General features: G+C 54.8%; 1 protein-coding gene across 2 annotated transcripts in view; it reads left to right on the forward strand.

The window, feature by feature from the left end:
• Window positions 1-23,259, forward strand: part of TRAPPC9 (trafficking protein particle complex subunit 9) — a 204,773-nt gene that overhangs the window by 14,905 nt on the left and 166,609 nt on the right. The window contains exons 4-7 of one of the 2 annotated variants that reach the window (XM_054691956.1): window positions 1,714-1,842; window positions 9,303-9,329; window positions 18,837-18,958; window positions 19,733-19,858. In XM_054691956.1, coding sequence (XP_054547931.1) covers window positions 1,714-1,842; window positions 9,303-9,329; window positions 18,837-18,958; window positions 19,733-19,858 — 404 coding nt within the window. The remainder of the gene's footprint in view (window positions 1-1,713; window positions 1,843-9,302; window positions 9,330-18,836; window positions 18,959-19,732; window positions 19,859-23,259) is intronic. The other variant, XM_054691955.1, reaches the window with a different exon arrangement.

Below are 23,259 nucleotides of genomic sequence, written 5' to 3' on the forward strand. Positions count from 1 at the left end.
CCTCCCCGACGGCCGCGCGGCAATGAACACGGCCTCAGAGGGGCCGGATGTGCCAGGCCGCTCTGTGCCGTGCAGGATGGGCAGGACAGCCAGACCCGTGGTGGCCACCGTCACGTGGTTGCTCGCCGGGACTAGTGAGAGGACCCCGGGGGTGACTACTAATAGGAGTGGGGTTTCTCTTGGGGTGACAAACCTTGTGGTATTAGAGGTGATGGCGGCAATTGTACACTTGGAGTGGGTATGTGCTGTGGCGTGTGCAGCACCTCTCAGTTTAAGAAACTAAAAAAGCAGGAGCCTGCGTCAGGGGCCACTTCTCCGACCCCTGCGGGTAACAGGCCGCAGCTTTGCTGTGCTGGAGAACCCTGTCCTGGTGCGCCCTCCTGCAGGAAGCCCGGCTTCCCCGCAGGCCTGGCTCCTGCAGCTGCTGCAGACAGGCCTGGGCTGGGCAGGGCCAAGTGTGTTCCTTCCTGGAAGTGGCTGCATGGCCGAGGGCACCTCTGTCAGCCCTTCTGATAGGGCCAGCGTGAGGGGTGGAGACTGAGCTCTCTTCCAGAAGATTCACAGAAGGCATCAGGCACATCAGGGGTAAGAGCTGATGCAATGGGTGCAGTGCCACTGTCTGGCCTCTTACAGCGGAGAGGGAAACGTGGGAGAGAGGGGTGGCAACTCGGGGCCCATAGGAAAGAGAACGAACAAAGGACCGGAGGGCAGGATGTGAGGGTTTCTTTGTTTTCTTGGAAGAAAGTCTAGACGCCTGTCAGTGAGGCGGGTGCACGGCGTCCCAGGGGCCGTGAGGTCAGGAGGAGGAACGGCCCCCCTCCTGCCCCGCCCCACACGGGGTCCGGGGGAGAGTGTGTGGTGCGGTGGGCGCTGCGTCTCCCGCCAGCCTCACACAGGCACGTAACGTGCAGACGCCGCCGCCCCAGAGCCCGGCGCCTGGATGAGCTAGCCAGGGCAGGGGCCTGCAAAGGAGAAGCTGCGCTGCCAGGCCTCGTCTTTGTTTTGAAAAATGTAATTTCCCAGAAAAATTTAACATTTAATGGGCTTAAAATACTTTTAAAGGAATCAGCACATAAACATTTAAACCCTTTCCAGTGTTGTTTCCAAAACCATAGAGAGCCGTCGTGCCTGCACGGAACAAAGCTCTCTGGCCCCGGTGACCGGGCGTCCGGGTCCCGGACCGACTCTGAGCACCTGAGCGGGTGATGACAGAGGCGCCCTGGTGGGGCTCGCCCGGCGGGGCAGGGCTGAGGTGCCCAGGCCATGACGAGGGAGGGAAGCCACACGTACCGGCTCTCTGAGGAGGACACGTCCGCCGGCCCTTGCTCCAGAGGGAAGGCAGCTGCCAGGCGTAGGGCGAGAGGTTTCCCGTCCGGCCTCGGCCACATCAGCCAGGCTGCTTCTGCCCCTCTTCGGGGTGTGATGGTGCGGTTGCCGAGCATCCCTTGCTGGGAGTGTGGGGCAGTGGGTGGGCCTGTGCCCTCAGGGAAACCGCCAGTGTGAGTCTTCTGTGTGACCTGCCTGGGCACGGCCCGCAGAGACAATGGTGGCCCGTTGCTGTCCAGATTAGACCGGCCGTGGAGGTTTAGTGTTTGTTTTGGGGAAAAACTGGCACTTCCAAAAATAAACTGTTCTGCTCATTCCTAGCCACTGCAGTCTGGGCCACAGACGTACTAATCGTACCTTGTTCTGGTTTTGTCTCTAAACGCCCAGCTGCCCTGGAAGGGCTCTGCTCCGCTTCTGTCATCTACCACTACCCCGGTGGCACTGGCGGCCCGGCCGGAGGCCGAAGGTTCCAGGCTGGGGTGCTTCCTGCCGAGGCAGCCAACAGACACCGGCCAGGTAAGCCCCGCTGGCCGCCTCGCCCGGCCTGCCTCTCCACGCCTCCCCCCGCTCCCGCCCGCCTCTGCTTCCCAGCGAGGCCTGATGATCCTGAAATCAGGTTTGCTACGTTGGAAATCTAGCACAAGACGTTTTCTTCTGGCTTTATTGACTATTTATTGCTGTTTTGAATCTTAGTGAACAATATTAATGGGTGGCAGTGACGGGCTGACTTCAGGGATGCTGGCATGACGTGGCGTGGTGGGCTAACCGCCAAGAGTCATGCCTGGGTCTTTTTCTTGATTTCTATGATTTGGTGAAGCTGCTCCCAGATGCCAGTTTTCGCAGCAGATTCAGGGCCTGAGCGCGGTTTCCTGTGTCCTGGGTGAGGCGGATCCTTACCGGGTTCAGGCTGCCCTGCGCGTGCCTCTTGGCTCAGAGGGGAGTGAGGTGTCTGCGGAGAAGCAGACCCAGATTTGCTTGCCGAATGACCTTGCCCCTGTGCTGGCGCGGGGTGCGGCTGTCCCAGGGTGGGGTCTCAACGGTAACAGCAGGAGTCGATACATCAGACAGCGCAGTGTTTCTGATCCATGAGCTTTTTCTATGTGTGTTTCCCCCAGAGAGAGCCTGCTGTAGCTGATGTGTACTGGATGGAGATGCCTGGATCTCCCCTCTGGGGGCTCCCGGGCTGTGCCGAGTGCAGAGGCTGCCTCCTCGGGCTGGCTGCTGTGGCGGCTGCCACAATGCAGGGCCATTCTGGAAGGGGTGGAGGGGATTCTCGGGGGTCCCACCTTCCTCAGTGCAGCTTCCCGATGACATCAGTTGCCTTGGTGGTTTGCAAGGAGAGTCAGCCGGCTGGGAGGGGGAGAGCAGAGGGCTTGGGGGCGCTGCCGTCTGTTCCTCTGAGGTGTTCCCCACCTGTGTCTGCTGGTGTGGCAGCAGCTGTCCCTGGAACGAGACCGCAACTTGTCGGTCATGTCCACCCTGGGCTGCTGCTGTGGGCTGACATCCCCACTGGTCCGGGAAGGGGCGGCCTCTGTTCCCCAGGCGTGCCTCCCGCTGCTCCCCGAGTGAAGAGGAGTGCAGGGACCTCCCACCCATGTGATTAGCTCCTCTAGAAAGCCCCAGGGCGGTGCCATTTCTTCCCCCGTTTCTTCCCCACGCTGAATGGAGGCAGCAGAACTTTTGAAAGACTGCTCTGCCCGCTGCAGTGCATCGTCTTCACTTAGCTTTGCAAATTGGAAGTTTGACCACTGAAGACAGTCTTAGGGACACGTCCAGCAGAGGATGGGCGAGGCTGGTCTTAGCGGAGAGGGCGGCCTCCTGCCTCCGAGGAGTGAGGGTCCAGACCCACCGGTGTGCTTGGCCTCGGGCTCTGACTTCCAGACCTGATGGTGGTGGGGCCTCCTCTTACGCCAGAATTCACAGCGTCACAATCTTTTTTTTTTTTTAAAGATTTATTTATTTATGCACACAAGAGCTGGGGTACAGGTCAGAGGTGCGGGAGGGTGAGAGGATTCACCAGAGACAGAGTGGGGAGCAGAACAGGCAGACTGACTGAAATACACTGCTGAGGGGAGCAGCGGGCAAGACAGGAGAGGTCTGATGCGCCCTGTGGGTCAGCTCCCTGGCCGGCTGGGGGTAGAACTCGTGTTGCAGTGCTGTGGATAGCTTCACAGTACTGCGACTTAATCCCTTGCACTACTAGGGAGGCCCCCCACGGTGTCACAACCTGAGGTGAAGACCAAACTTATCACTTTATACCTCCTGGATTTATACCTCTAGGTAAAGTTTTTTCCAACAGAAACATGGTTGGAATGTCCAGTCACTTAGTATCATTGTGGCCTAGGGCAAGTTGTTTAATCTCTCTGTGCCTCAGTTTCCTTATCTGTAAAGAGAGAAAGGTAACACTATTCTTACCTCCCAAGGTCCTCAGGAAGCCTGCATGAGACACACCTGCAGACCGGGCGTGCCCCACGCTGGCGCCCCGTCAGGGCCGGGAGCTGCTGTCCCCGTTGTTGCTGACAGGCAGGAGTTTAAGGCTTAGTCCTGTGACTCCATGGATAACGTGAGGAGACTGGACCATCCAGGCTGCATAGTTTCCAAGTAGATTCCGCCTGAAAATAGAACTGCTGTAGCTTCGAAAAGAATTCTATAGTCCCTGCCTCACTTTGCTTTAATTCTCTTTCTGTTTTGATTAAAAAAATGTTTTTACTTTCTTAATATTCAAAAATTAGAGGACACTAGTTTTGTTTTGAGACTTGTCCATGAGCCTGTGAGTGAGTCTGTAATTAATGGACACAACTTGGAGTATCAAAACCAGACATTCTGCAGTCAGTCCAGAAGGAGCGGCTTGCTGACTGTCAGTGTTTCTCCTTAGTGGCTGCTTCCACCTCCCAGTCTTCCTTAGCTGACTAACAGTCGTCATCGTCTTCATCGGTGAAAGTAGCTCCGAGTTGCTCAGCGCCCACCAGGTCAGCGGCTCTGCCCAGTGCTTTCCTCTGCGGACTTGGCCTTGTTAGTGGCTCTGTGTGGCCTGGGTTGGGGGCAGTTAAGGTTTCAAGAGATGAGACGACTTGCCACAGCCCCGTGGGCTGTGGTCCTGAGCTTGGCCGGGTTGGTGTGGCTGCATGCATCGAGACGGCTCCTCGGCCAGCCGCACGCTCCTGAGGGACAGATTTGAGTGGTGTCGGCCCGCCAAGGCCGAAAAGGAAAGACCTTGCTGAGATATGGAATTAAACACCAACATTCTCACAACATTCTCCACCAAAATGTTAATGTTTTTTATTCGAACTCCGTAAGCACTAAAAACAAAACATTAGAAAGGCTCACGGTGCAAAACGCAAGGGAGCTCTGACAGTCCAGCCTTTACGGCCACTCGCTCGTTTCCCTGCACTGGCGCTTGTCAGAGAGACAGCCGTGGAGGCCGAGCTGGCCTCGTGGTGTCTTTCATGTGGCAGGAAGGATGAAGGCAGCGAGGCCGAGAGAAGGGACGCCACCACGCCCTCTTACTCCTGACGAGATGTGGGGCCTGTCGGGTTTGTTGATGGCCTGAGCATCTTTCCTCATCTGTGACAGTTGAATAATATCATTTACCTCCTTTGATGTGTTAAATTCCCATATACACACAGCGCTTGAGAGAGGCCTGGTGAAAACTTGCTGTCACAATAAGGTAGTTTGTGTAGAAGCATCAACTTGCATACTGAGGAGGGTGGACTGTCTCTGATGGAGATTCAGCTCATTCATGCTGGCAGTACACAGGGGCATGATCAGAGTGATAGGATTCAGTACATTTTTTTTGCAGTATGAAATCGGTGTCATTCTCATCCAATAGGGAATAGCATAGATGCCTTAGGCTGGAGGGTTTACTGATTAGTCGTACAGAATATATATATATATATTTTTTTTTTTTCAGAATATATATTTTTGCAGGTCCAAGTTCACATCATCATGTAATCATCCGCTAACACCTTAAAATTCCTAGGCCTTTGACCAAAGCCATTACGTCTAGAAAAATTGATATGGAGCTAATCGGGGAATTTTGTGACTGAAGAAAATCCTGATTCTTTCCTCTTCTCATTATGGGTTAAAAGAAATCATCATGTTGATTTGACATGTGTCACTTTTCCCTTGTAGCAGGAAAAAGAGGGGACCTTGTTAAATGACTCACGCCGTTTCAATATGTAAATGAACATTTCTGTATTTCAACAAAACGGGGCAGTTTATAGTAATGAGTCCTGCCAGAAGAACTTTGCAAGACACTTAGACCCCTCCTGCTGGAAGGCGCAGACGTGGCTTTATGAAAATGGCATCAGTATAGGCCCCTGGGTTTTGGAGCGGTACCTGACACTAGCACTGGGAGCCAGCTTTGCCCCCGAGGGCTGGAAGGGCAGGCCCCGGCCTCGCCTCCCTGTCTGTGCAGCCAGCCCAGACGGATGCCCAGACTCCTCCCAGCTGCAGGACTGGCTTCCGTGAGCCTCCGCTTGCTTGCGGCCAGGAGCACCGAAGACCCCAGACTCAGCACCGCACGTGCTCCTGTCTGGAGAAGGGCAAGCCCTGGCAGCGGTCTCTGAGCGTCCCTTCCATGGCTTCTGACCGCAGGCAAGTTTTTGGCGGCCTCCTTTCCAGCAACGCGGGAAGCCGCTGTTGGGCCATAGGTGGCGCCGTTGCACTTTACGAAGTTCTTCCTCCAGTTTGTGAAGAAGACTCACGCTAGCCTGGGGCTCCTTTAATTTGATTTCCTGGACTAATGTTTCAGAATAGCACAGTGTCCCTTATGTGTCAATACCTGGAAGAAGCGTTCTAGCCTTGTCTTATTTTTGTTCTGTCCTCACAGCGTGAGAATTTCAGATGTGCTGTGTGAACGATGGTTGTATCAGAATCTAGCCAGCCGTGATTTTTAAAAAAGATTTATCTTATTTATTTATGCATACAAAACTGGGGTGTAGGCCAGAGGTGTGGGGGGGTGAGAGGATTCCCCAGAGACAGAGTGGGGAGCAGAACAGGCGGGTCCACAGAGATACACTGCTGAGGGGAGCAGCGGGGAGACAGGAGAAGTCTGCTGTGCCGTGTGGGATGCTCCGTGGCTGGGGATCGAACTCATGACGTGGTGTCTGTGGATTGCTTAACCCCTGCATCACCAGGGAGGCCCCCAGCTGTGATTTTGTAACCAAGACAGACACAGCCCCTGGACCACCTTAAAGTTGAAACACACCCAGCCCCGCAGCATGGAGGCAGGGCAGGGAGCCGGGGTTCCGGGGAGAAAGGCCAGCTCTGACTTGGCAGTGGGGCTGCTGTCACCCAGCCTGGGGACTCAGCCGCTTCCTTGGTTTCCCTCACTGTGGGGTGGGCAGCCAAGTACCTGCCGTGCAGGGCTGTGGGCAGTGGAGAGGTGGTGTCAAGGATTAGTAGCGAGATTACCCACCAGAGAGCTCAGGGGTTTTGCTTGCCATTTTGTACGAAGCCCCCCCTTACTAAGGAGTTCAAGGGGAGAAGGGCTTTGTGAAAGACCGTCCTGGGGGGACACTGCAGGAGGGGGCTCCTCTGTGCAAAGTCAGCAGCAGCGTGAGGCAGGGCTCAGCTCCCCTCTCAGCTCCCTTGCACCTCCCAGAAGCCCCAGAAGGCTTTCTAAGTTAATATGTGTTGGGGCTTAAGGGGGCCCCGATAATTCCACTGCCATTTTTTACACCTGTCAGCTGAGAGGTGAGACAAGAGGGCAGTGGAGACCCAAAATGTCACCTTTATTACTGATGAGGCCACGGTCTTCCTGAACTTCAGGGATACTGGAAAAGGGGTGTCTTCGTACTGGATCCCAGAACCTGACAGACACCCCCAGTTTCAGGCAGCTCTGGGCCCCAGTGGGGGTGCTTCCTGAGGGGTCTGGCACCCAGGGGGCACCAGCTCCCGAATGTCCTCAGTCCATGCACATGAGGAGGACCAGCTGCGGGCGGGGGGCCGGGCGTGGGAGGAGCCTTCCTCCTGGACAGTGAAGCAGTGGGGACGAAGTGTCTTCTCTGCCCCCTGCCAGCAGGTCATGGGGTGTGCCCCAGGAATTTGTAAATAGGGAAATAAGAACATCCTTTGGGGCTCAGACCAGCAAGGAAATACGAAAGATGATTAGTGTGGGGGTTTTGTAAAGCCCCTTGGTAGTTAGCATTTGCCGAGAGTTTACTTGCAATGCACGTTATTCTCAGTGTTTTATGGGAGGCGAATTTAACCCTTTAATGCTGCTACAACCCGTGAGATGGGTTCGATTATTCTCATTTTGCAGACATGGAAACTGAGGCACAGTGAGGGTAAGTAAGTTGGCCACGGTCACAGAGCTAGTGTGTGGCAGAGCAGGGACTCACACCCCGGCGGTTCGGCGTGGCGCCATGCTACAGAGCTTGCACGTCTGGGATCTCAGTGTCCGCAGCGGCCGGGGGGCTGGTCCTGAGACTTGGGGGGTGGAGAGGCCCGCGAGTGTCATAGTTGTCTTGGCCTCTTACCGAGGAGAGCCACTGTGACCAGTCCTCGTTGTTAGTGTAGGCAGCCAGTCTGTCCCTGTAACAGAAACAGAACCCACAGGTTAATCTAGAGCACCCCCTTCTCTGCTTCTGTGTGTGCTGGCTGCCTTCTTCCCGGCCCGAGCTGGGCCTGCAGGAGAACGCGCGCTGAGGCTTTTATGTCTCCTCCGTGTAAGTCAGGCCTCCGGCCTTCTGACATCAGTCTGTTCTGAGTTTGGTTGATGTGAGTCCAGTCTGTGGCAGCCTGACGAATACTGATAATCAAATTTCTGAGGACATTGAGGTACTTCTACCCCGAGACCTGGCTGGAGGGTGTCCCTTTGCTCACGGTGTGATCTCTGCACGCAGCACCCCACTTGCCCAGAAGCGCTCCGTGAGCGTAGAGGCTGTGGCACGGTGTAATAGATTTGGCCAGATTGTTCACGGAACAAAATGTTTGTAGGGTTGTCTGGAAATCTATAATTCCCCAAGGTCCCGCACAACCAGCTGTCTCCCCGCTGCTGCTCTGTCAGCTCAGGTCAGGACCTCGGTGTCTCGGAGCGAGACAGGCGTCCTCGCCGTGCCTGGCCTGCCGCTGGGTCTCTGTAGGGCGCTCGTTGGCACTGCGGGCATGAGCTTGGACGGTGCTTGTGCTCATGGTCAGCGTGGTTTCCAGGTGGCGGTGATTTTTAGCCTGCATTTAAAAAATAGAGATTGCGGTTCACAAGACGGCTCTGACAGAGGACTGTGGCGTGGCCCTGGCCCCTCGCAGACCACGTGAACGTGCTGGCTCCGGTAAGGGGCTACGCCACAGGTCCCTTCTGGGACCTTGTTAACGTGTTTAAAGAGAGCAGAGCTGGAGGGGACAACGCTGTGGGGACCAGTGTCTCTGGGGAGGCTGCTTTTCCCATGGGAGCTGCGTGCTCGGGAGAAGGCTAACTGGGCACTTGGTATCTGGAGCGTTACCAGCTCCTCAGGCTTTCAGAGCCTTCTTGGTGATGAGGAAGTTAATTTTTTGTGTTTTAAACTAATAACAAAGCTATCTTCTACAAGTTAGAAACGCTGACCTTGATGCAGTTTCCAGTAACAATATATGTTTGCGAGCGAGAGAATGTGAGTGTGTGCGTGTAAGAGTTGGGGGGACCAGAGAGAAGCCTCTGCCTGTCCCCCCTCTCCTAGGTGAGGGCACATGTCTGCAGAGTAGCTGAATCTCCTTTCGCAGTTCGGCTCATTTGTGGCAGTGACGCCCTCACGTTGGAGGAGACTTGGGGAGGGGAGCTCAGGAGGGGGTGGGAGGGGCACTAGCAGCCCCTCTTTGCTGTCCCCCGCGGAAGCGGGAGGCCGCTGCACTTACAACGCACCGTTCCTCAGAATCGCTCCTCTCGAGTTAGAACTGGCTCGGATTTTTTCAAGTGAATTATGAAATACACTTAGTCGTTATCTGTGAAAGTGGTTTTGCTTTCCAAATAAGAGACCATGATCTGTTCTTTCTTCCAGGGGCACAGGAGGTTCTCATTGACCCAGGTACAGCATCTGTGTTCTCAGTCTCTCTCCATGCTTTGTTAAGTGCTTGCTTCGTGGTGCTGCGAATGAGTGGTTGAAATTTCTGGACTGTGATTTTTGGAACATTCTGATTTAAGAGAATTAAATCAGAACTGTTAAAAACCTGATTATCGTTTCATCCTTGTTTAATGGGGCGCCCTGTGATTTCTGTTGTCTGTGAAAGAGGGACAATCTCCCCCTCGCATGTGAAGTGAATGATTTGCAAAGTGTGCCTTTAAACCTCCTTGAATGCACTGAGCATGCTTGTCCGGTTAATTTTGAATTTATTCATGGTAATGACTTTGCTCTGATTCTGTGGTTTATGCTCTTTATGCTCCTCTCAACATGAATTTTAATTCTCAATTGCATTTTGTTTTATGTTCTTAACAGGCAAAGGATTTTTCCTTTTTTTTTTTTCCACAGAGGTGGGTTCTCTTTCCCCTCTTAACACTGCCTGGAATGAATTCAGCCCAGACCCCTTTTATTGCAGCACTTAATTATCCATGGTGAGCTCTTTTAACTTTCAGGCTTCCAGAAACTGACCACAGTAGAATAACAAAGAAGCGAAGAAGGCCCGTCCTTGGGAGAACCGGCACCCGATAGCCACGCATGCCCGCTGGGCCCCGGCGCCCCGCTCCTGTCTTCTGTGTCCGGGCGTGCAGACCGTTCCTCCCTTGTCTGTGCTCAACCTTTCTCCAGGCCTGAGCTTCGCAGCGCTTCCTGCTGGGGTGTGCTCGGGCTCTGTTTCCAGGAGGCCTGAGCTGCGGGTGGGAACTCAGCTGAGATGGTCTGAGGGACAGTTGTCATGCTGGGTGTGCTGGGGCACGACCTCGGGGAGTCCCCAGGCTGATCTGGCGAGTGGTGCCTGCTGGGAAGTGTGGGTTTGCGTGGGGGCGGTTCACCTGCAGAGGATCCGACGCTAGTAGGCGCCTGAGCGTGAGCGGGAAAATAGCATACGTGTTTTTATCTCTGAAACTTTTCAAAATAAGGGTATATGGAGACGCAGTTGAGTGTGGAGTGGGGGTAGAAGCGGGGTGTCTTGGGGTTTGGCCACAGGGATAAGTCGAGGTGCTGCTATAAGGCCCAAGCCAGCGGGGAGGCTGCAGACCGGAGGCTGCAGACCGGAGGCGTCTCTGGTGCTGCGGCCTAGATGCCGGACTTGCTGCTGCCTGACTTGACAGCTACCTGCCGGGGGTAGGGGTCAGGTCAAGGGCGCTGCCCCTGCTCTCCCCACCTCCGATCCACCCCCGCTTGCTTCGGGCCTGGAGCTGGCCTTCAGCTGCCCTCTTCCCCTCAGAGCCGCGCTGCGCCTCAGGCCTCTTCTCTCTCAAAACACCAGCAGACACAGGTGGCTGATGTGTGGTGGGGAGGCTCTCCCAGCTCTGGGGCCATGTAATATGATTCCTCTTAGCTTCTAAATCTGAATGGCACCCCCTGCCATTCCAGTCACAGAATTGTGGGCCCGGGAAGCCAGCCCGAGTCCATGGTTCGGTTCAGCTTGGGACTGTAATGGATGGAGCATTCACAGCAGTGGTTTCAGAATTTCCTCTTTTTTGCTACCTGCTTTCCCCATGCCGTTTGGAACCCCAGAAGAAGAGTTTGGGGGTGTTGGGCCTCCTCCAGTCATTCTAGCAGCTAGATGCCCCACCCCAGGCCCCTCGAAACAGAGCACTTCCTGGTGCCAACTGCTGCTTCCCGGCGCCCATCCCATCCTGTGCATTCCCTGAAGCAGCTGCTTCAGGCAGAGCGACCTGTGGGCAACCTCAGGGAGCTCAGCCGTGCTCCTCCCACTTTCAGGCAAGGGGCGTCTCCTCTTTCTGGAAAGCACATCGCAGGTACGCGCTAGGTGCCGTGTGCCAAGACTCCTGTTTCTAAAGACACGTGCCGCTTACGTGGGCGGTGATGGTCAGCTCGCTCCCAGCCCCCTGACCCTTGCCACCGGCAGTCTTAGGACATCGGCATCACCCCCACAGGCCGCCCTGAACTGCCCTCCCCCGCCCTCCCCCAGCCCCAGGCACCCACCCCAACGGTCCTGGCGGGCGGTGAGCGCGGAGCCCTGCTCTCCAGGCCGAGTGCCATCCGTCGCGTGTGGACGGGCCTGTCTGCCCGGTCATCAGTTCACAGACATTCGCTGCCACCCCCCAGCTGCAGGCGTGACGGCACTGTGAGCGTCAGTTTTTGTGTGGCCAGAGGTTTCCAGCGGTCCTGGGGATGCTGAGCTCTGCGGCAGCCAGTGCTGAGCTTCCTGAGGAGCCGCCAGGTTCTTGTCCCCGCTGGTGGCCCTGTTCAATTCCTCGCCGGTGTGGGGCACTTGCCCTCGGCCTCCCTGCGCCTCCCTGCCCCGGTCCTGCCCCACCAGGGCGGAACTTCCCTGGTCTCGAGTGCCCCAGCTTTCCCGTGCTCCGGGGCCGTTGTGTGTTTTCTTTGGGAAACGTCTACTCGCGTCCTTTATTACCCCTTTTTAATTGGGTTGTTTGTGTTTTTATGAGTAAGTTGTCAGTCTTCTTTTATATTCTAGATGTAAGTCCTTTATCCAGTGTATAATTTGCGAGACTTTTCTCCTTTTTTTGTGTTGTCTTTTCACTTTTTGACGGTGCCCTTTACCCTTTGCTGCTGTCCAGTTTATCACGTGTCCTTTGTGCTTTGGCAGCATAGTGAAGGCCCACGATATTTATGTAATCTACACGTGAGGCAGTTTAGCCCTTCCAGCGGCTCTAGGAGTAGGTGCTGTGGCACCCCCAGTCTCTAGGCGAGGAAGCTGAGAGCGAGAGAAGGTCGAAGATGTGTTTGAGGGCCCAGCTGGTCAGGGTGATGTGGGCCTCAGAGGCACCACATTGTCCCCCTGCAGGAACCTCTTCCTAACAGCGCCTTGCTGCTTTGGTTTCTTACTGGGCTTTTTCTTGTGGGGAATTTCATCTTTGTTTACCTTGCAGAAGTCGGTGTGGGTTTAAGTGTAACCCAGGGGGAAGCTTGCTGTCAGAGAATTTCTGCAGAACAGGACCCCTCCCTCCCCCCCCAAATGTGCCATTTACATGGATTTGAGTTGAAGACAATTGAGACCCAGTAAATTCAAGAAAAAATTTTTTTTTAAAGATTTATTTATTTATGCTGGGTACAGGCCAGAGATGCGGGCAGGTGAGAGGGGAGACAGGAGAGGTCTGCTGTGCCATGTGGGTAGCTCCATGGCTCGCCAGGGATCAAACTCTGTGCTGCAGGGGCTGCAGATTGCACAATAGTGCGGCGCTTAACCCCTTGCGCCACCAGGGCGGCCAAAGAAAACAATCTTTTTAACACTACTTAACTACCTGAAAGCATTTTGGAAGGGGTCCTGGCTCAGAGGAACTGTTGGGAGCTGACTTTTTGTCCAGATGGCCTAGCTGTGTGCAGCATGAGCGCCAGCATCGAATTCCCAAGCATCTGCTCTTCTTACCTGTGATCACCCTGGGACTTCTCTCCTTCCCCGAAGGTCCCACCCCTCCCCACTTTAGCACAGCGGGACGACCGCCCCCCCCCCCCCCCCCCGCCAAGGGCCGACGTCTCTGGGGTCTCATGTATTTTTTTGGGGGCCCCCATGTGCATGTAAATAAATTTGATTTTCTCTTGTTACCCTGTCAGTTAGATTGCTAGACCAGCAAGGACCCAGACAGGAGGAAGGGGACACACCCCCCCTCCCCACGCCTGTGGCGGCTGGCGGACCCAGCATGTCTGCCCACGCCTCCTCTGACCCGCCACGAGAAGCAGAGCCGTGGCTGCGGGTGTTCAGGGGAAGACTTTGATCCATTGCTTTCTGCTGACAAGGGAAGCAACCCCCCGTGCCAGGCTTCCAGAACAGTCGCCGTCTGCCTGCCTCTTGTTTTCTTGACTCGCGGTGTTCAGACGGTGCTGGGGGTGCTACAGACAGTGCGCGGGCTCGTGACTCACCATCTGCCCTGGCAGAACTGCCACAGCAGCCCCTGTTCATTTCGCAGGGAAGAGGGCTTCTCAGGTCTGTTTCAGGACCCCGGGATTTTGCGAAGACAGCCACGAACCGCTGGTGTCCCGCTGGCGCCAGGTCCCTCCTGGACACGCTCGGGTCCCCTCGCCAAGCAGATCATCAGTAGATTTGACAGGAGAAGTGTGACATTGATTTTTTGTCTTAATTCAAATAGTCTCCCTCGGCTAAGGCTACTAATGCTAACAAGTGAACGAAACTAGTCTTGCTCTTGAATGTGGCCCGGACAGAGCCTGCATGTCTGTTCCGCTTCTCGGAGCCCTTGCAGCGTCTCAGCAGTGCGCGAGCTGTGTTAGAGGCCCGTCGCGTGTCTGCGGCCGGAAGCGGCTTCATCCTGACTGTCCACAGACTCCCACTGTCTCCCGGGAAAGGCCTCCCTCCTGTGATGCTGAGCTCGTGTCAGAATGACGGGGGTTGTGATCTCCAGGGCTTTCCTCGCCAGGTTTTGAAGTTTGCTATCAAGTATCGTTGTGGTAACATTGCTTGTTTATATTTTGGAGGTGTGGGGTCCCCCCTTCAGGGGTTGTGACCATAACACCCCCACCCCCAAGCACCCCTAGACCCCCTCCACAGTCCACTGTGCTCCCTCCCCACTCAGTCAGAATTTTAGAAAGTGAATTCGTTTAAGTGTTGTAAAAGTTTCCCTAGAAACTTGATATTTGTGCTTTTGGGTTTTTAATTGATGAAAAATTTAAATGCATTCTTATTTATAAGCAGTTGTTTTCCACTAGGTATTTGTATACTCATTCTTAATGATGGGGAATGATTGTGTTAAGAGAGCACCTGATTTTTCTGTAATGTGAAAGTCATATTTGTGGTAGAGAACTGAGACAATATGGAGAAAGTAAATTTAAAGTGCTCTCCCCCACCTGGGACAAGTGGTAGTGAGCTTTGAAGTTGGGAGTTTTTCATCCTCCAACCTGTTCTTTTCTTTCTTTCCTTTTTTTTTTTTAAGATTTATTTATACAAGCACTGGGTACCGTCAGAAGCGCGGGAGGATAAGAGGATTCACCAGAGCCAGAGCGGGGAACAGAGCAGGCAGACTGACGACATACACTGCTCAGGGGAGCAGCGGGCTACAGGAGAGGTCTGTGTACCATGTGGGACCCTCGCCTGGCGGCCGGGGATTGAACCGTGCTGCAGAGGCTGCTGGCAGCTTCGCAACCCAGTGCTCAACCGCTGCGCCACCGGGAGGCCCCAACCTTGTTCTTCTTGTCCAAGGTTTTTTGCTTATTATGAGTTCCTTGAATCTTCTATATGAATTTTAGAATTAATTAGTCAATTTCTACAAAGAATCCAACTGGATTTTGATAGGGATGATATTGAATTTAGAATCCATTTGGGGAACATTGCCAATTTTAAGAATTTGAAAATAAAGAAAATGAAGGCAATATTAAAAGTCCCACTAGCGATTGGGGCATTGCTGTTAATATTTTAATTGTAACAGTGAAATTAAAAAAGGGAATATTGTGTCTTCTAATTCATGAACAGGTGATTTCTTTCCTTTTTTTTTTAAGGAAAGAATATTAATTTAAACCAGCAATGTACTGAATTTTGAGAGTATCATTCCATACTTTTTTGGTTAAAACTTTCCTACAAGTATTTTATTTTTTTGATGATATTGGGAGTAGAAGGGTTTTCATAATTTCATTTTCAGATTGTGTACTACAACTGTATGGAAATATAATTAATTTTTGTATATTGGTCTTCTATCCTACAGCCTCGCTGAACTCATTTATTAGATGTAATAGTCATTTAGTGGGTTCCTTAGAATTTTTTCTATGCAAGAACATATCCTGAAAACAGATATTTGTACTTTTTCCTTCCAATCTGCATACTTCTACTTAATTTTCTTGCCAGATTGTCATGGCTATATAACTTCCAATAGCTTGTCCAATAGTTGTGGTGAGAGAGGCCATCTTTGTCTTATTCATGACTTTTGGGAGAGGGAAACGTTTAGTCTTTTACATCAAGTATGATGTTTGCATTTTTTTATATGTTTATTCTTTAGTATTCTAATATAAAGAAGAGGTTTCCTTTCTCTCTCCACATCCACCCACCCATCCATCTATCCAAGTACCCACCCACCCACCCTCCTGTCATTACTGCTGTGGACTCATGGATGCTTGTTTCATTCCACGAGTGCTGACCCCCTGCTGTTCTGCTGTGCTTTGTAGTGCATTGGCAAGGGGGGTGAGAGGACACCCTTCAAGCCAGCTCCCCCTGGCCAAACCTGTCCTTCTTATATTGAGCACTTCCTCACTTTCTTGGTCAAGATATATGTGTACATTTTATGCTTTTTCTGTCCCATCTCTAAAATCGGACATTTCTCTACAGTGTTTTCACTGTTTTTGCTGGACAATGGCATTGAGAAGCCCAAATTGGAGCACTCACATGCTCATTGCCTTGACGGTCATCATTGCCTCACCCCTTTGGGACTTTCATGCTGCTGTCCGCGACCATGAGGACAACCTAGTTCCAGTCCTGAGCCCCGGGTTCTTCATGGCCTTTACGCACACTCGTGGCACCAGCCCTCTGTGATACACGCTGCAGACGTTTTCTCCCAAGTTACTGATTGTTTTGGCCTTCTGGCATTTTCCTGAGTTTTTATGTGACTAAGTCAACCTGATTGTGAAACGGCTGTTGGCTGGAGTTATCCAGTCAGAGGGCCTTCCCCACACCCTGAGGCTGGAGGGACTCAGCACGTTGTTGGAGCTTCTTCGTGCTTGGAGCGAGGCCGGCTTGGACTTCCTCTTCGTGTTTGGCGTCGGCGTGGGCCTGCTTCCATCTTCTCCCAGTGACCAACAGGTGTCCCTGTGCCGCTGCCCAGTGGCCCATCTCGGCCCGCTGTGAGGCCTGGAGGGGTTTCTTTTTCTTTTTTTTTTTTTTTAATATTTATTTATTTATTTATACAAGCACTGGGTACAGTCAGAAGCGCAGGAGGGTGAGAGAATTCACCAGAGCCAGAGCGGGGAGCAGAGCAGGCAGAAGGACCGAAGGACACTGCTGAGGGAGCAGCGGGCGGCAGGAGAGGTCTGCGCGCCATATGGGACCCTCCTTCGGTGGCCGGGGAGCAGCCGGGGATAAAACCGGTGCTGCAGAGGCTGCGGGCAGCTTCACAACCCAGCGCTCAACCACTGCGCCACCGGGGAGGCCCAGGAGGGGTTTCTTGCACACATGCGGCCTGTGTGATGCAGGTGTGGAGCCTCCCGGTCCTGCTGCCCCCTGAGGGCAGCTTGTCTGCTGTCCAGGTTGGCCTGCGGGCGTGGCCGGAGCGTGGCCTCGCGGTCTGCCCCGGGGGACTCCTCTTGCCCTCTGGTTCCTCTGTGTCTGGCGGCCTTGTGGCTCTCGCTCTCCTGCCTCTTATTTCTGCTTTGCCTCCTCCTGTCATCTGCACCTGTCTTGGGCCTTGTGTGTGGTAGGAGCTCGGCAGCTCTCCCTTGCAGCTCTTGAATGGGTCATCTCATGATTGTTGGGTTGGTTCTTGCCTCATGTCTCCCCTGTGCCTTCCACTCCTGCAGTCTGGGCTCCACCTCGGCCTGGTGCTCAGACCCTGTCCACAGCCTTCAGGCTGGGCCTTGGTGGTTGCTCACTCCCAAGGATCTCGGCAATGTGGTGTGGGGCGTGGGGCCACAGAATGTCGAAAGGCATCTTGAAGGACCGAACCTACGGCTGCTGCTGTTTTCAGAGCTGGTTGTTCTTTTGCTGACGAAATCCAGTCTGCTTGCCCCCTAAGTCTCCGGTGAGCTGCGCCCTGTTCCCTCAGACTATGTAGTTCTGGGGCTACACAGGGCACTGTGTCCCAGTCGCCATCCGGAGTTGTGAGCCGTTAAATGAACTCTCGTCATCAACGATGCCCTTTCTTCAAAAGATGGGGGGTCATTCTCCCCTCCTCCCTGGCTGGGGACCTTTCTAGCACTCTGACCGTGTCTGCCGTGTGGAGGAGATGAGGGCCGTGAGCCTCATTATCCATGAGCCTCTGCCATCTTTTCCTTCCTTTCTCTAAGCAGGAGCGTAAGATCCAGCAGCGACAAGCTGCATCAGCCTACCTGTCGTGCGCTACATGTTCTTTAACCAGAAACAGGTGGTCACCCGTGAGGCACGTTGCGTGTAAGGGTGCAGTGCGGAGGACTTGGGCCCACGAGGGGCCCTGTGCAGGAGGAAGGAGCTCCGGGGCCTGGAGAACGAGTGGGGATCCCACCCCTCTGAGATGCTCCACGGATGCTGTGGGGCGGGGCGTGCGTGGCACCCCCAGCACAGTCCTGGCTCCTCGGTCATGCAAAAACACGTGGCTTTGGTGGTGACGGTGTCACCAGCACCCCACGGGGAACCTGGGTGCTCCAGAGGGCGCCTTGCAGCTTGGGATGGAATTTCATTACTGTGAGGACCCTGGGATTGTGTTGTTGGGTCTTGCTGATTTGAATCTATTTTTTAAAAAGTCTGTATTTTTAGATTTTTTCCAAGCATAACCCTTTCTGTTATTACTGTCCTAGCTGTGTTTTCTCAAATGTGCAGGAAAACAAAACCCCAAGCCCCCGCCTCTTCCTGCTTCTCTTGTAGTTCTTTCTTCCCTGACCAGAAGAAGATTTTGCCTATGAAATTTTATTGAGCTCCTTTCTGGAATCTCACTGTCCTTCTGCCCACCTGTCCACTTATTCCTGTCTTGCTCCAAAAAGCATCAAGAGAGGCAGCTTGCGGAAGAGTAGGACGTGGAGTGCGCAGTGAGGCCCTCCTGAGCCGGGCAATGGGTGAGGGTTTGCCTGGTTGCGGGCAGGGCGAGGCGCAGGCCCTGGGCCCAGAGTTACCAGGGTTGATGGCAGGTGCCCAGGCCCCCGGCTGCCGGGAGACAGAGGTGCTTGTGGGTTTGTTGTGCCTGTGAGATAAACCGTGGGCAGGAGGACCCAGCTTGTCCTGCTCCTGAGGGTTCGCAGAATGTTTGGGGCATTTCTGTGAAATCAAAGACTTTACCCCCCTCCCCATTCTGTTAATGCACGTTTCCCAGAGCTCTTTGCCATGTGAGTTTGATGGCTGGAGAATTCGGGGTTGCCCAGAAACAGAAAACGACCCACCGCAGGACACTGGCAGTTAGCGGTCATCGTGGTCAGTGCCTCACGGTTCGGGAGATGCCTTCCTGTCCTCTGTCTCCATCTGAGGAGCTGCTGTGTGTTCTGTGCGCGTCCAGGGTGTGAGACCGGTGGGCGGAGCTGTCTGCAGAGAGCCCAGCCAGTGTTGGTGGACGGGTCACTTCACATGATGCGTTTCATGGTCTTTACTGAAGCTTCAGCAGGGAGGACATTTGCTCTGAGTCAACAACGCTGGATGCGACTCTTTGATGCTGAGACAGGGCTATACGAGCCGCGGGGTCTTTAAAAACAGTCTTGTTACTTAAATTGCAGTAGGGATATCTAAACTTTATCTTATTTGTGTCCCTCTCTTAAACTCACACAGGAGCGGGACAGGAAAAACCAAAGATTACCGTTTCCTCCTCTGGTTTGCAGGCGCCCTCACCACCAATGGCATCAACGCCGACACGAGCGCCGAGATTGGGCGTGCAAAGAACTGCCTCAGCCCCGAGGACATCATCGACAGATACAAGGAGGCCATCTCCTACTACAGCAAGGTGATGGCGCCGCTTTGCGAGCCCTGTGTGGCTTTAGCCGGAAGCTCTGACTTCACGTTGTGTGCGGCCCGACTTCCCCACGCTGCCCAGAGCACCCTTGCGGTCACTGAAATGCAGTGACAGGACTAGTGTTTGCACACTCCCAGATTGGTGGCAAGCACCACACCCATACATGGCCCTAGCCCCCCCGCCCTGGCCACCTCCCTCTCTGAGGGAGAAGCAGCACCCGAGCGACTGCCGAGTCCCCAGTCCCTCGTGGGCTCCCCGGGCCAGGTTGGGCACTCTGCCGTGTTGCCCTGGAGTGCGGCGAAGCCCCTGCTCCCTCCTTCCCTTGTCTCTGCTTGCCCTCCGCTTGCCCCTCACCTTGGGGCCGTCACGGGGTTGAGCAGCAGGAACGAGTAGCTGAGACAGAAATCAGAAAGCCAGGGACAAAGACGAGATACGAGGAGCTAGAATTTTCGCAGCAAAGTGAAATGAATTCACAGCCAGTGCATTAACGCCGCAGGGGTGAGAGGGCCCAAGGTGTGTGGAGACGGGGGTGTGACGGGGCGCGCAGCCATGTGGCCCCTGAGGCTGTTGTGCAGTTTGGTAAATGTCCCCGTCATGCTCACGTCACTTGGCCATGTGCACGCGCGTTTCTGTGGCGCACCAGCCCACCCGGTCCCGGCAGCCCCTCCAACCAGGGCCGCTCACGGGGCAGGGGCTGTCGGGGCCTCTGCAGCAGGACAGAACCTCTCCCCGCCGCGCTAACCTACGTGCCTCTCACCCCTGCAGTATAAGAACGCTGGAGTGATCGAGCTGGAAGCTTGCGTCAAAGCCGTGCGTGTCCTCGCCATCCAGAAGCGGAGCATGGAGGCGTCCGAATTCCTGCAGAACGCGGTCTACATTAATCTCCGACAGGTGGGTGTGCCTCTGCAGGGGCGGGGACGCGCCTTCTGGGACACCCCTGACAAACCCACGCGCCTGAGCGTGGTGGCTCCACCCACATGGCTGTTGCTCTCCGTCTTCTGTCGTGCTGCTCTGCGTCTCCGTGCTGTGGCCCTTTGCCTTCAGAGTTCAGAATTCTCTTTCTTTTCAAAAAATTTTGTTCCATTGGAGAAGCAGCTTTGCCCCGTTCCTGCTCCGTGACCTTGAACAAGCGTCTGTCCGCCACCTGGCTTTGTCCCTCGGGAAGTGGTTGCCATTTGTAACCCGTCCGGCTCCTTTTGCCAGCAGGCAACCCACAAATATTATTTAGTCCGAGTCTGGATAGGTTCCTAATAAAACAAAATCATTAGAACATTTATTACATAAGAACTAATTATGCACATACTTATTCCATAATTAGAACATTAGGACATAATAAATCGAAAACATTAGAACACGTCGCTAGTGCAAAACCCCAAAATTGGTGCCCTAGAAAGATTTGAGACTTCCAGCTAGTCCCACTTGGAGTTCACGGGAAAGGGCAGCAAAGACCCCAAGCAGGCCGCTTGCGTGCGGCGCGGGGCCGGGGCCCCGATGCAGGCTCTGGACAGCCCTTGTCGGTGAGTGCTTGGTGCGGTGGGGAGCAGGGCCTGATGGCAGGCCCAGCCCTCGCTGAGCTGGCCCTTCAGTCCCAGAGGCACACAGTTACGGGAGCTCGGGGTGCTGAGGAAGCAAGTGGCCCAAGGACCCAGTGACTTAGGTGGGGGAGGAGGGCCGGGGGTTCCCGCTGCCTGCGGGAGAGTGGAGAGAACCCCCAAGATGGGTGGGGAGAAGAGCGTCCCTCAGGGAGGGGGCTCTGCCGGTTCACGCTGGAAGGAAGCAGCCAGCAGGGGGCTGGTGGGGGGCAGCAGGGGTCCGGAGGGACCAGGTAGAGAGCTGGAGTTTGCTCTGAGAACGGTGGGCTTTGGCAGAGAGGCCGGGAGTGGGTAGAGTCTCTTTGTCTTGAATGGAGGCTGGCGCTGGAGGGAGCCACCCATGGGAGCAGCTGTCAGCAGCTGGACAGGCGAGTGCCCATCTGTGTGCTGGGCCCGAGGGAGGCCCCAGTCTGGCCTGTCTGGGGCCGGGTCATGCTGTGGGGTGAGGAGGGAAGATGGGACCTCAGGTGTGAAAAGACAGGCCTGTGGGCCTGGGGCTGAGGTTGTGGGGAGACCGAGCCTTGTGCCCACGTGTGTGAGTGTGTCTCTAGCACCCAGGTCCAGCACCCTCGCATTTTGCTGTCCTGACTGAGGAGCAGTTTCATTTTCTAAGTAGAAAGAAGTAAAGAGAAACCAGGGTTAATCGACACCTCGGGGCTCACGCGGCTCCTGCGTAGGCTTTGATGCCCCACATGTTTATGTCCGGAGCCTGGGGCTGAGTCTGGGTCCAGTCTTCCCACCCCTTAGCCGGCCTGTCTCTGCCCTCGGGCCCTCATCGTGGCCACTTTCCCAGCCACAGGACGGGGGTGAGGCCACCGAGTGGGTAAGCCTAGGTAGCTGCCTGCCTGACCCCGGAGGGGGAGACATCCAGAACAAAGCCAACACCCTAGCACAAGCGCTCGGACTGCAGGAGACAATGCCCCGAACCTGTCAGTTTTGGAGGGCAGAGCACAGGCAGCCAGTGAGCTGGCAGTGCCCCACAGAGGCCTGGCAGGGAGGGTTGGGAGACCTTCCCATAAAGCTGGGGGGTGCTTCGGTCACTGTGAAGGCGGCTGCCAGAAGAGGCCGCCTCAGTAGTGCTGGCGAATAGAGACCCCACCTCTGGGCTGTGTCCTTAGATCACTGACTGTGGTGTCAGGGTGTCTGCTGGGTGCTGGGCGCTGAGCCGGGCAGTGGATTTTGAGGGTGACCAGACCCAGGCACATGCCGCCTAGGGGGCCAGCTGAGGAGGTGCCTGCAGAGGTCAGGTGTGAGGAAAGCCCCCGAGGAGGGTCTCTATGGAGGGGAAACCAGTCGCCAAAGGACACAAGAGCCCTTTGAGGTGGGGGCTGGGAGCAAATGCACCTGGGCCTATACCCCGAGGGCCTGAGGATGGGGCATGGGAGGGACTATGCTGGAAAGGCAGGCTGGGGACATGTCCTGTAGGTTGCAGGTCCAAGCACAGAAGTGTAGGAGAGTCAGTCAGGTTGGCGCTGAGGGGCGGAGTCAGGGCTCCAGCCCCATCCTGCCACGTGGGAGCTGTGGGCCTTGAGCAACACCGTCTGTCTTTCTACCTGTTGAGATCTTCATCTGTACAGGAGAGAAACCCTGGGTCACAGGCGACTGGTGCTGGTGTGAGGCTCCCAGCCTCACACGGGACAGCCCAGGCGCTGTCCGTGTCTGCCCGGGAGGCCACCAGCCAGGCCGGAGGGCTTCGGGATGTGGTCAGTGAGAGCGGAAGGTGGCCACCCTGAGCCTGCGGGAGCCCCACTGCAGCCTCCCCTGCTTGCTGGGCTGGGTGGGGGAGACTGCAGGGCCCCCTGTCTGGGACTTGCTTGCCCCCAAGGACCAGTTGTCTTTGCAAGAGAGTGTTGAGCATCTGGGCCTGCTACCTAGCTGGCCTCACAGGTGGGGGGAATAGTGCAGATACTTCACCAAGTGGAATGTTTTTCCTTAACTTGCTCGCTCTGTCCTCCCTGACAACACTAGGGGTCAGCAGAGACCGCCGGAGGGCAGATTGCTGCTGCTGGGGCGGGCTGGCTGGCAGCCAAGCTCCCTGCCCTGCCTGAGTTCCCCCAACGTGACACTTCACTTTCCTTGACTCATCGCGGCTTTTGCCAGATGAGCAGACAGCAAAATAATGAGTTCTGGTGGGATTTTATAATAACAATAAAGCAGAGGGGTCTGTCATTTTTCTGAAATAGAATGGGCTTTTTGGTTCTTGATCAAGTGTGTTCCTTTGTGGAACTGATGAGTTGTATCTTCCTGGGGACGATCTTGACTAATGTGGAAATCTCGAAAGCGTTGGAGAAGCGATCGCTGCGGGTACCTCCTGCTCTGAGAAGCCCCGTGCAAACATGAAAACAGACAGACAATACCTTTGGTTGAATGGTGCAGGGCAGGGTGTCCGCCCCACAGGCACGGGTTTCTCTGCCTTTCGTAGGAATACGGACAGGTCTGTCTGGCCGTGTTCCCGAGAGCAGCTGAGGGTGATTATCCAGCTTCAGCACACAGCAGTGTGCGTTTTGCTTAATTACTATGTATAAATGAGTGTGTTGAGCAGGTAGATTTAAAAAAAAAAGATTTATTTATGCATACAAGAGCAGGGCAAAGGTGTGGGGGGTGAGAGGATTCACCAAAGACAGAGTGGGGAGCAGAGCAGGCAGACTGACTGAAATCCACTGCTGAGGGGAGCAGCGGATGAGATAGGAGAGGTCTGCC

Source organism: Talpa occidentalis, unplaced genomic scaffold (genome assembly GCF_014898055.3).
Source record: "Talpa occidentalis isolate TD23 unplaced genomic scaffold, MPIMG_talOcc4v2.1, whole genome shotgun sequence".
Classification (NCBI taxonomy): Eukaryota; Metazoa; Chordata; class Mammalia; order Eulipotyphla; family Talpidae; genus Talpa; species Talpa occidentalis.